At 56.5% G+C, this 13,027-nt stretch overlaps 1 protein-coding gene across 6 annotated transcripts in view; it reads right to left on the bottom strand.

The window, feature by feature from the left end:
- Positions 1-420: 420 nt before the first annotated feature.
- The window catches only part of ZBED4 (zinc finger BED-type containing 4), a 31,264-nt gene continuing 18,657 nt past the window's right edge, over positions 421-13,027 (bottom strand). For 5 of the 6 annotated variants that reach the window (XM_051839190.3, XM_051839187.3, XM_051839189.3 and 2 more), the window contains one exon: positions 421-5,502. In XM_051839190.3, the coding sequence (XP_051695150.3) occupies positions 1,723-5,190 (3,468 nt within the window). In that variant the 5' untranslated portion in view covers positions 5,191-5,502 and the 3' untranslated portion in view covers positions 421-1,722. Of the gene's footprint in view, positions 5,503-11,024; positions 11,267-13,027 lie in introns of those variants that run through there. The other variant, XM_089307779.1, reaches the window with a different exon arrangement.

Genomic DNA, 13,027 nt, shown 5'->3' with positions numbered 1-13,027 from the left:
TGGCACCAGCACATGTTCGCCTGGTAACAGGCAGTCACTGCAGCGCTGGCGCTGGCGCTGGGCCTCGTCTGTGAGCACCGTGGGAGGGTAGGGATGGCTCCACCTCAAGTGCCACAAACACAAGAGAAGCCATGCTTTCCCTGGAACCCTTTTCATACACTGTTACTCAGAGCACTCCTGTGCAGAGCAACCCCGCGGGGCTGGGAACTTAAAAAACGTCAACAGAAAAGCTACTCCAGAAACGGGCGGGTCTCCCGAGAGGCACGAGGGTGCCAGGGCAGTGTCTCAGGGCTGCCTGAGGGCTCCCCAAGCTGATGCCACACTCCTAACCTGGCTCGCCAGGAACCCAAGACCTGGGAAGGCTGCACTGTCGATACTGTCGCCAGCAACGCCGCAGTGAGAACAACTTCCACTCTCCAGTGCCGCACGAGTGTGGCTTCCACACGTCATGTTTTATTAGCTGAAAAATAAAAAGCCACTGCCCACCAGCACTAGAAAACTGCAAATAAAAAGTTTAATTTCAGAAACTGAGTTCACCATTTATAAATACACTAAACCATAGTCAAATGCAAATTTAGATTAAGCATAGGTACAGTATTTTAAACAACTTTTTCAAAAGGTCATAGGCAAATGAGTGATTTAGCTCACTCAGAATATTTAACTGATCTGAAATGAGAAAATGAACTTTTTAAAAAGATATTAAAGCAAAAACTCCAGAGACACTGTTAAAGAACCTGACAACTGATATTTCATTTCATTCTGATGTCCTCAGGATTCTAGGATACCCCAGTGATGGCTAAATCTTCCCTATCACGAAACAAAAACAAAAACAAAAACCTGAGCACCTAAGGCTAAGGCTACCCCTACAACTGGAACATGACAAGCTGCTTTCCTGTTGATACGCCATCTCTTCTAGAACCTTCCACGTAATCTGACCAGACTGGGGGCCGGTGCACTTCGGCAGACGCAGTCAGTGGCGTGGGGGTTTGACCAGCAGGCACTGGCCAGCAGTCAGCATGAAGTGACACACTGAGGTCCCGTGGCAAGGGCCCTCGTGAGAACAGTGGGACATCTCTGAGTTCTGATGGGAGGAAACCTGAATGCAAGAACCTGAAATGGGAGCGGCCCGGTGACTGACAGCCGGCGGACCAGTCTCCACGCCACGCCCAGTGCAGCCAAGCTCTCCAATGCCAAGTCTGGGTCGCCGTGAACAGTCTCCTTCCACCTAGAGGGCTCCCTTCCTCCTCAGCTTGCTTAGCGCCTGCAGTGAGAAACCGCTCGGTCAGCGCGGCCTGACCGCCGCCTCCCACTCCCAGACCTCGCCTGACGGCCACAGAAGCCCTTGCTGCAATCAGCGCAGTTTTAGCTAAAGTACAGTACCTGATTTGTGTTTTTACATAATTGAATAAAAAGCCGACAGAACAAAATCGTTTACATCTTCTCGCCGCGCTAGTAAAACAAATCACTAACCCCCGACTTGTAAAAAACTTTACAGCTATGAATTAAAACCTAATCGCATTTCATAATCGACAAGACTGGCTATGTCTAGCGGACTTAAAACACCGCGATCCCTGGCCTGGAGGAGCAGTAAGGCACGCGGAGACATTACGGTGAGCGCTGGAGGGTGGCCCTGAGAGTGCCTGGTCCATGTCGTGCACGGCCCCAGCGGGAGCGAGCGAGAGCCCAGGCAGAGGCTCCCCGTGAGGGCGGCTCTGTCGAGTGTCAATACTGGAAGTATATTAGGGGGAGGTTCACTTTCAGGAAGATCAGTTTCTCAAAATGCTCCATCATGAGCCTGGACTGGCCGCAGCTGCCGCTCTCGGTGGGCGTGCTGAACAGCTTCTCCGAAGGGACGGTGCTGGGCGGGCAGCCCAGAAACCTGACGGCCAGCGCGGACAGCCCCGGCCAGGCGGCCTTCTTCAGGGCCCAGTAGGCGAGCGGGTCACAGCTGTGGTCGATCGCCTCCTCCTCCAGGTACGCGAGCACCATGTCCTCAGGCAACTTCTCTCTCTGACCTTCCTTCTTCACCTTGGCCACGAGTGACCACAGGTCATCCCCTCTGGCACAGTCCTTCGAGGGGGAGCCCGCGTCGCAGCCGCTGGAGGCAGGCGTGGTATCTGAGGTAGAATTCATTAGTTCTAGCTCCCTGATCAAGTCTCGCTTGTACTGCTCGGCCTCCTCCTCCGTGAACAGGGAGGCTTTGTAACGAGGGTCCAAGAGCGTGGCGAAGATGTACCTGGGGTCGTGCAGGGTGGCGGCCAGCCGGCTGACCATGGCCTCCTTCAGAGACTTGAGCATGGTGTCGATGCCCATGGTCTCCTGGGCCAGCGTCTCCATCTTCCTGTTGAGGATGTGGATCATGGGGATGACCTGGCTCAGCGTGGACACGCGGGAGCGCATCTCCCGGCTCGCAGCCTCGAAGGGCTTCAGCGCGTGGCACACGGACTGCATGACCTCCCACTGGTCGCAGCTGATCAGCTCTCTGAAATCGCACTCGGCCGCCATCTCGCTGACGGCCCGCTTCTGCTCGATGAGCCGCTCCAGCATGTGGAACGAGGTGCTCCACCTGGACGGGACGTCCTGCAGCAGGTGGTGCTGGGGCAGCTCGTACGCCCGCTGCAGCTCCGCCAGCTTCTCCTTGGCCCGGGGCGAGCGGTGCACCCGCTCGCAGACCTTCCGCGCGATGCTCAGCAGGTTCTGCACCATCCTCTGGCTCTTGATGGCCTCGCTGACGATCAGGTTCACCGTGTGGCTGAAGCACTGCACGCTCGAGTGCTCCCCCTCGTTCAGGGTCTTGGCGATGCTCGGGTTGTCCGTGACCGTGATGCCGACCTGGAGGCCGATGGACGTCACCCAGGCTTCCCACCAGCACTCCAGCTGCTTCTGGATGCTGTTGCCGCTGTAGTCGCAGTCGACCTGCGACACGTCCAAAAGTGCTGAGCAGTGGTGGTCCTCACAGTGGGGCCGCGCCGACTCGAAGGTGACCCAGTGAGCCGTGAGGGTCAGGTACTCCCGCGTCTGGTTGCTCATCCAGATGCCGGACGTGAAGTGGATCACCCCGCTCTCGGCTCCCCTCAGGTGCGACACGATGATCTGCTGCACGTTGTCGTACATGCCCGGGATAGCCGTCCTGGAGAAGTAGGAAGGAGAGGGCAGAGAGTACTGAGGGTTCAAGTATTCCAGCAGCCGGTTAAAGCCGACGCTGTCCACCAGAGAGTAGGGCTGGAGGTCAAGTGCAATCATCTCGGCTATGAGGCTTGTGATCTTTTTGGCAACCGGGTGAGAATCGTAAAACTTCTCGGTGGTGTCAAAGGAGGGCGCCCCGGGCAGTTCCGCGCTTGGGGGCCCGCGGGGCACGGGGGCGTCGGGCTTCAGCGCGCTGCCGTGGAACCGCTGCAGGTGCCGGAGGAGGCAGCTGGTGCCCAGGTTGGTGGGCTTCTTCCCCCGGCTGATGGTGCGGCCGCAGTGCAGGCACACCACCTTGGTGGAGTCTGCGGAGCAAATGGAAAAGTGGTTCCACAACTTCGAGGTCTTCTTGCTACTCACAGGAAACGTGGCCTGACTGCCCCTGCTGACCGCCGCCGGCAGGTCGGCCAGCCTGGAGGAGGAGCTTTCTGCAGAGGCCAACGTGGCGTACGGAGAGTTGGCCAGACTGGCTCCCAGAAAGCCCTTCTGGCCCCCGACGACTTCGGGGTGGCGTCGGTACAGGTGGCGCATCAGGCAGCTGGTGCCCACGTCGCCCTTCTTGCCCCGGCTGATGACGCAGCCGCAGTACCGACACACGGCCTTGAGGCTGTCCATGGGGGCCAGCGAGAAGTGGTGCCAGACTTCCGACTTCAGCCTCTTCATCACCTTCTTGTTCTGCTGGAAGACGGTGCCGGCCTCCGGCCGCCGGGGACTCGGCTCGTCAGCCTGCTGCTTCTCCGGGGAGGACACGGCCGAGGCCTCTCCCACGTCGTCGGAGGAGGACAGCACGGACGCGTCCTCCAGGAACGCGTCTCCAGGGTTCAGTCGCGACTGCAGGTCGTCAGCCAGCCTGTCGGGGGAGGAGGCGGCCGAGCGCGACTCTCCGACCAGCTTCCCTGGGGAGGACCCAGCGTGCAGCTCGCCCTCGGGAGGCAGCAGCGCGGGCAGCAGGGTGGGCGAGGCCGAGTAGAGGGGCGGGATGCCCGGGCCGCCCCCGTTCTCCCGCAGCACGATGGAGCGGTGCGCCCGCCACATGTGCCGGATGAGGCAGCTCGTGCCCAGGTCCTTCCCGTTCTTGCCGCGGCTGAACTCGTTCATGCAGTGGATGCACACGGCCTTGGAGTTGTCGAGGGGCGACAGGTAGAAGTGCTTCCACACGGCCGACCGCCGCCTGGACCCAGACGCGCTCTTGGGCAGCGGGAGGCTCTTCTCCGCCAAGCCCTCTGCCGCGTCGTCGTACTGGAGGGCGGGCAGCTGGGGCGACGCCCCTGCCAGGACCTCTTCCCTGCCGCACTTGTCAGAAACAGACATGTCCGAGGAGACGTCTTCAGAGGACACCACGGACACCGACTCCTCCGTCACTCGGTCGGGGGACGGCATCTTCGAGGCCATCTTCTGCACCAGCTTCGCGGGCGAGAGCACGGAGCCGAGGTCGCCCACGTCCGCCGGCTGCGAGGGCAGCAGGAGCGAGGCCGAGGGCAGCGCGGCCACGGCGGCCACGCCCCCGTTCTCCGGGACGAGCACCGTGGGGTGCGCCCGGCGGACATGCCGCATGAGGCAGCTCGTGCTCAAGTCTTTCTCGTTTTTGCCCCGACTGAACTCCTTCATGCAGTACATGCAGATGGCCTTCGTGCTGTCTCTGGGCGAGATAAAAAAATGCTTCCAGGCGGGCGACTTCTTCCTGGAGCTCACGTGGCGGCTGGAGAGCAGGCTCTGGGCCACGGCCTCCATGGCCACGTCGTACAGCGTGCTGCTGTAGCGCGAGAACAGAGGCCCGTACTCGTCGTCCTTCTCCCTCTCGGGCGGCGCACAGGGGCGGCCCGGCCCTCCGGCCTCGGCCTGCTCATCCCCGCTGTCTGTCTGCCTCACGTCCTCCTGCTCGCTCGGGAAGGCCATTCTTTCCAAACCGTGACCAGGAATCTGATCATCCTCCTCTTCTATTTTAAAATTTACAGAATCCAAATCCTCATCCCCTCTGGGACGAGCTTCCTGGTCATTCTCCATGACTGACCATAACTATTCTGCTTGATTTGTTATGTCAGCATCTTAGAATAAAAAACAGACACAAAGGCTCGTGTGTGCCCCTGCGGGGAGACGGCCGCGGCCTCTGCGTGACGCCGCCGCCTCTCTGGCTGCTCCCGCACATCGCTGACACGCACACCGCACGACCCCTGGAGCACTCGGCACTGCCGTCCGGAGAGTCTGTGGCTAAGCCCTTCATGGTATCGGCGTGCGGCTCTGCAGGGCAGACGGGCTTCTCACGTGCAGACAGGACCCGTGCCACTCCGCCTGCAGCGCCCGCGTCCTCGGCATCACCTGTGAGAGAGGAAACCAGGGTGAGCACAGAAACGCGGCACAGCTCCGAGTGCCTCTCCCGCTCTGGAGACGCCAGCCTCAGCGCACGGAGAAGAGCTTGCTCGTTACCTGCCACCCACACCACCCACACCCGTTAGCACTGCAAAGGAGAGTGCAGACAGGACTTCCCACTCAGCCGCTCAGCCGCAGAAGGGCTGCGGGGCGCGGATACCGCCCTACCACCTCTGCCCTCAGGCCACCAGAGGAACTTGCGGCCGCTACAACCGGCAGAGCGAGACTCCTAGCAGTGGTTCCTTCTGCTCTGCTCTGGGAACCAACATTCAAAACAAGAATCTTGGGGCCTGCGCTGTGGCATAGTGAGCTAAGCCTCTGCCTGCCGCAATGGAATCATATGGGCGCTGGTTCAAGTCCTTGGGCCCCTGCACCCACGTGGGAGACCCGGAAGAAGTTCCAGCCGTTGCAGCCATGGGCGGGGGGAGTGGACCACCAGTTGAAGACCTTTCTCTCTGTCTTTCCCTCTCTCAGTAACTCTACCTCTCAAGTAACTTAAAAAAACAAAAGCTTCCAGTTCACTGATGAAACAGTGTGCAGACAAAACCGAATATAAGAGACGCACCAAGGTCCTACGCCTGAGGGCCGGGGCGGGCACCGGGCACAGCAGCTAAGCCTGCGATGCCGGCGTCCCACACTGGCGTGCTGGCTCGAGCCTGGCTGCTGAAGCTCCCGGGAAGGCGGCAGAGGACGCCCCACATACCTGGACCCCCCCATCCATCCAGGAAACCCAGGTGGAGAACCAGGCTCCCAGCCCAACTTCAGCCTCACCCAGCCCTGGGGATGAGCCCCTGATGGAAGGTCCCCCCTCCTCTGTCACTCTGCTTTCAAGTAAATAAATAAATAAATAAATATTTGGGGGGGCTGAATTCCATAGGAGGAAAGCCACCTCCGACCAGTTTCCCTCCTGGGAGGAGCTGGGCCACTGTGGGGAGCAGGGACCGGCAGACCGGTACAGACCACAAGCCTGGAACTGCAACGAGTGTTACAAATGAAGGCAAAAATCGTAACAAGACAGGAGGGGGCGGCGCTGTGGCTGGTGGGTTGGAGCCCCAGCCAACAGCACTGGCATCCATGTGGCGATGGTTCGCGTCTCGGCTGCTCCACTTCTGCTACAGCTCTCTGTTAATGACCTGGGAGGGCAGATGGCTCAAGTCCTGGGACCCTGCATCCATGTGGGAGACCCAGAAGAAGCTCCTGGCTCGGGATACAGATCAGCTCAGCTCTGGCCATTTGGGGAGTGAACCAATGGATGGAAGATCTCTCTCTCTCTTCCTCTCTGTATAATTATGTCTTTCAAATAAATAAAATAAATCTTAAAAAAAAAAAAAGAAATGAAGGCACATATTGAGACGACACAGGAGCATAGAGGATGGAGAACAGCAGTGGGCACATCAGGACACAACAGAGGCAAGACAGTAAAGACGATGACGTCATAGGGGGGCAAGAGCGCAGCAGTTTATTATAAAGTAGAAAAAAGTGGCAGTATGGCAACACTCCCACTGTAATAAAACTGGATACTAGAAAATCCCATAAAAATTATTTTAAAAATTTATTTATTTGACAGAATTCTCATCTATTCACTCCACAAATCTCTGCAATGGCCAACCCACATGGTGCCAGGGACCCCACTACTTACACTCAGGCCACTGGAGCCAGGTATCAAACCCAGGTACTCAGATGTGGGACACAAAATTCTTTCTCCCTTTTTAAGATTTATTATTTGGGGGGGGGGGGATTGACTGATCCTCCACCTACTGGTACACTCCCCAAATGATGGCAACAGCTGGCCCTGGGCCAGGTGGAAGCCAGGAGCCAGGAACCCCATTCTGGATCTCCCTCGTGGGTGGAGGGAACTCAAGACTTGGGCCATCCAGATCAGACCTGGAGCAGTTGGGGCTGGAAGCGGCGCTCTGATACAGGATGCTGGCGTCACATGCGGCAGCTTTACCCGCTACACCACACGCTGGCCCCCAAGCAAGAGTCTTAACCAGCATCTTAGCTGCTAGGCTAAAAACTCGCCCCCAGAGTTACCTGTCCAAGCACTACTGGGCACACAAGGAAGCGGGAAACTGGCCAAGGGAGCTGACACAGCCGGCTGTGCAGATGCAGGAGCTGAGCCTCATACCTCCAACTGCACAGGAAGTGAGGCAGCGAGGGACTCACATCACTGAGTGAGAGCAGCTGGGACAACTGCATGAGCGAAGCCGGCGCACGACTGCCCTGTAAACCGCCCCACAGGAATACAAATCGCTCAACCAGACCAAGTGCAGGCGGTTCTGCAAGAAAGCATTCCTGGCGACTCCCAAGACAAGATTCGCATAACCGTGAACCATTCCAGGGCAGGCATGCAGCCCAGCAGCCACGGGGGCCTGGGTTCCAGTCCTGGCTCGCTCCTGACTCCAGCTTCCCGCCAGTGCAGACCCTGGAGGCAGTGGTGAGAGCGCCAGGCTGGGCACTGCCACCCTCGTGGGAGACCTGGACTGAGCTCCTGGCTCTGGCTCCGCTGGCACTCCGGCGCCGAGGGTCAAGCCTCTGCCTGCAACGCGAGCGTCCCATCTCAGAGAGCTGGCCTGAGGCCTGCTGCTGTGCTTCTGATCCAGCTTCCAGGAAGGCAGAGCATCATGGGCCGGTGCCTGGGCCCTGCAACCCAGAATGGAGCTCCGGGCTTTGGCCTGGCCCAGCCCACTGCGGCATCTGGGGAGGGACCCAGCAGAAGAAGAGCTCTAGCAAATCAATCAATCAATCTACAAAAAAAAAGGAATTGAAAGTCTAGGGCTAGGATGCCACAGGAGATGCCCACACCCCTCTGAGTCCCTGGGTTCAAGTCCTGGCTCTGCTACTGGCTCCAGCTTCCTGCTCAGCTGCTCCCCGGGAGGCAGGAGATGGGTCAAGTGTTGTGTCTACCCCCACCTGGGCGAGGCAGACGGGGTTCCCAGCTCCTGGCTTCCCCTTCTCCAGCCCTGGCTACAGAAGGCATTTCAGGAATGAACGAACAAACAGACGGAAGTTCTGTTTGCTTCTTTCTCTGCTTCTCAAGTGAATCAAAACAAAAACAAAAACAGTAGACATCCTTAAAAGAAAGCTTGTATTTTTGGTGAAAAAAAAAATCCATGCAGTTTTTCATGACATGCACTTTCTTTAAGATTTTATTTATTTGAAAGGTAGATTTACAGAAAAAGGGGGAGGAAGGGAGGGAAAGATAGAGAGGTCTTCCATCTGCTGGTTCACTCCCCAAATGGCTGCAAGAGCCAGAGCTGGGCCCATCCAAAGGCCAGGAGCCAGGATCTTCTTCCAGGTCTCCCACGTGGGTGTAGGGGCTCAAACGCTTGGGTCATCCTCTATTGCTTTCCCAGGCCAGAGCAGAGAGCTGGATCGGAAGGGGAGCAGCCGGGACTGCAACTGGCACGCATATGGGATGCCAGCACTGCAGGCAGTGGCTTCATTGGCTACGGCACAGTGCCAGCCCCATGCTATGCGTTTTCAATGAATTTCTTTTTAGAGGCTTGCACTGCGGTATAGCAGGGAAAGCCACTGCCTATGATGCTGGCATCCCACATGTGCACCAGTTCCTGTCCCAGCTGCTCCACTTTAAAAAAAAAAAAAAAAAGATTTATTTCTTTGCAAGGTACGTTTATAGACAGAGAGAGGGAGAGACAGAGAGAATGGTTTTCCATCCGCTGGTTCACTCCCCAAATGGCTGCAACAGCTGGATGCGGGCCAATCCAAAGCCAGGAGCCAGGAGCTTCTTCCGGGTCTCCTGAGTGGGTGCAGGGGCCCAAGGGTTTGGGCCATCTTCTACTGCTTTCTCATGCCATAGCAGGGAGCTGAATCGGAAACAGAGCAGCCGAGATTCAACCATCGCTACATGGGATGCTTGCGCCACAAGCAGAGGTTTAGCCTACCATGCCACAGAGCCAGCCCCATCGTTCCACTTTCGATTCAGCTCCCTGATAATGGCCTAGGAAAAGCTGAGAGAGACCTGTATGAAGTTCCTGGCTCTGGCCTGGCCCAGCCTTGGCTGTGGTGGCCATCTGGGGAGTGAACCAGCAGATGGAAGATCTCTCTCTGTAATTCTTTCAAATAAATAAACAAATCATAAAATTAAAAAAAAAAAGGTCCCCTTATATTGGATGCTGTATCCCCAGTGTGGTGACAGTAAGAGGCAGTGGCGTCTTGGCCCCTGGTCACACAGAGCGGCTGAGATGTTACGTGGGAGTTCGGTCATCTCACAAGGAAGTCACTGGTCTTTCCATCTGACCGCCTGCTCCGGCCACCGTGCCGTCTGCCGTGAAGCCTCCCCGAGTCCATGCTCTTGAACCACCTCAACTGTGAGCTCAAGAAACCTCTTGGGGCCGGTGCTGTGGCGCAGTGGGTGAGGCTGCCACCTACAGTGCCAGCATCCCACATGGGTGCCAGTTTGAGTCCCGGCTGCTCCACTTCTGATCCAGCTCTCCGCTGTGGCCTGGGATGGCAGTGGAAGATGGCCCAAGTTCTTGGGCCCCTGCACCCACGTGGGAGACTGGGAAGAAGCTCCCGGCTTCGGATTGGCGCAGCTCTGGCCATTGTGTCCATCTGGGGAGTGAACGAGAGGATGGAAGATCTCTCTCTCTCTCTCTCTCTCTACCTCTCCGTAACTCTGCCTTTCAAATAAATAAATCTTTAAGGAAAAAAAAAAAAGAAATTTCCTTCAAATCACCGAGCCTCAGGTATTTCGTTATAGCAGTAGGAAACTGATACATATATATATGAAATGTTTTTTAAAAAATAGAGAAAACCAAGAAAAACAAGCAAAAGTCAGATTATAAAAAATGGGCAGCGGCCGGCACCGCGGCTCACTAGGCTAATCCTCCGCCTAGCGGCCCCGGCACACCGGGTTCTAGTCCCGGTTGGGGCGCCGGATTCTGTCCCGGCTGCCCCTCTTCTAGGCCAGCTCTCTGCTGTGGCCAGGGAGTGCAGTGGAGGATGGCCCAAGTGCTTGGGCCCTGCACCCCATGGGAGACCAGGAGAAGCACCTGGCTCCTGGCTCCTGCCATCGGATCAGCGCGGTGCGCCAGCCGCAGCGTGCTGGCCGCGGCGGCCATTGGAGGGTGAACCAACGGCAAAGGAAGACCTTTCTCTCTGTCTCTCTCTCTCTCACTGTCCACTCTGCCTGTCAGAAAAAAAAAAAAAAAAAAAAAGGGCAGCAAGATTTGGGGGGAAAATCAAATATGGTGACTAGGATTATAAATATCTGCAAATCAAACCGCGAGTTCACGCCCACTAAGACGGCTACGGCAAGAGACAACCACAAGTGTTGATGAGGGCTGTGGAAATCAGGTTGAATACAGAGAAATGAAAATATATTTTCACACAAAATCTGACACATGAATGCTTGCTAAAAATTGAAACAAAAGGCAATTAACCGATGAGTGGATAAAAAATGTGGTATGGGGCAGGTGTGTGGTGCTTCCTGGGACAGACCGGAGTACCTGGTTCATGTCTCAGCCACTCCGCTTCCAACCAGAGTGCACCCTGGGAGACGGCGGTGATGACTGGAGGATCTGCGTCCTGGCCTAGACTGAGCTCTGGCTCCTGGCTTCGGCCTGGCTCTGCCCTGGCTGTTGGCATTTGCCGAGTGAACCAGAGCAGGGAGGATCTCTCTCCACATGTCTCTTTCAGACAACAAATATCAGCAGATGAAAACTTCTCTAAATAATGCAAGAGAATTCCCCTAAAAAGGAGGGGAGATGAGACATTAGTGAGTTACGTGGGTGACCAAGAGCCTGGAGAGCAGAAGCTAAGTGCGGGAAGCCAGACCAGAGGATCAGACGTTGTACAACAAATGGACAGGAAGTGTTCGCGACAGGCAATGCAGAGAGGGGCGGGGTGAGGCTGCCAGGAAACAGGAAGGGGAGAGCACAGAGCTTCTCTGAAGTGGAAAGTTCTGGAAGGAGCAGCAGCTGTGACCTCGTGGACATACTTTTTTTTTTTTTTTTTTTTAAAGATTTATTTGAAAGGCAGAGTTACATAAAGAGAGGGGGAAAGATAGAGAGGTCTTCCATCTGCTGGTTCATTCATTCATTCATCAGCACTGGGCTGATCTGAAGCCAGGAGCCAGAGCTTCTTCTGGGTCTCCCATGTGGGTGCAGGGCCCAAGCATTTGGGTCATCTTTGTGCTGCTTTCCCAGGTGCATTAGCAGGGAGCTGGATCAGAAGTGGGGAGCTGGGACTTGAACTGGTGCCCATATGGGATGCCGGCATCTGCTGCTTTGGCCTGGCCCAGTCCCACCCACTGCAGCCATTTGGGGAGTGAACCAGTGATGGAAGACCTTTCTCTCTGTCTCTCCTTCTTTCTGTCTGTAGTTCTGCCTCTCAGATAAATTAAAAATCTTAAAAAAAAAAACCAAAAAAACAAAAAAACAAAAAAGGATCTTACTCTCTGTCTCTCTCAGTAACTCTGTCTTTCAAATAAATCAGTCCTGACTGAAGGGGCCAGCACTGTGGCACGGTAGGCTAAGCTTACACATACAACACCGGCACCTCACATGGGAGCTGATGAGTCTCGGCGGCTCCACTGGCATCCAGCTCCCTGCTAATGCGCCTGGGAAAGCAGCGGCAGACGGCCCGGTGCCTGGGCCCTGCACCCACATGGGAGACCTGGAAGACGCTCTTGGCTCCTGCCTTTGGCCTGGCCCAGCCCCGGCCGTGACGGCCATTTGGAGAGTGACCAGTGGATGCAAGATTTCTCTGTCTCTCTTTCTCTCTCTGTAACTCTTTCAAGTAAATTAAAAAAAAAAAAAAAAAAAACTTTTGGGCCAGTGCTGTGGCACAGTAGGTTAACGCCCTGGCCTGAAGTGTCAGCATCCCATGTGGGCGCAGGTTCTAGTCCCAGCTGCTCCACTTCCCATCCAGCTCTCTGCTATGGCCTGGGAAAGCAGTGGAAGATGGCCCAAGTCCTTGGGCCTCTGCACCCACGTGGGAGACCTTGAAGAAGCTCCTGGCTCCTGGCTTCGGATCAGTGCAGCTCCTGCCATTACGGCCAACTGGGGAGTGAGCCAGCGGATGAAAGACCCCTCTCTCCCTCTCTCTCTGCCTCTCCTCTCTCTGTGTAACTCTTTCAAATAAATAAATAAACCCTAAAAAAAAATCTTTAAAGAAAATTAGTGTGCTATAAAATCACTGTGAAAAGCAAAAACCAAGCCGCAGTGACTCCCTTCTAGCCCCACGGAGGCCTGAGCGCCAGCGCTGCCTTCCCGGCCGGCCAGGGAGCAGAGAGGGGCTGCACAAGCTGCAAGGTGGAGGAGCGGAACAGGAAGCAGAGCGGTGGCCACGCAGACCTGGGCAGTGAGCAAGGAGCTCCTCCCGCCGCGCCCCAGTCGCTTCCTCAAGCCCTGAGGGTCTGCAGGACGCGGGACTGCAGGGGAGGAGCCGCGCAGGGCTCAGCGTCTGCAGAGGGCTCCCTGACCATTTCCGGCTGAGTACTGAGGTGCAC

This window comes from Oryctolagus cuniculus, chromosome 11 (genome assembly GCF_051225735.1).
Source record: "Oryctolagus cuniculus isolate XC-2025 breed Fujian yellow rabbit chromosome 11, ASM5122573v1, whole genome shotgun sequence".
NCBI lineage: Eukaryota > Metazoa > Chordata > Mammalia > Lagomorpha > Leporidae > Oryctolagus > Oryctolagus cuniculus.
This window is presented reverse-complemented; position numbering and strand designations above follow the sequence as displayed.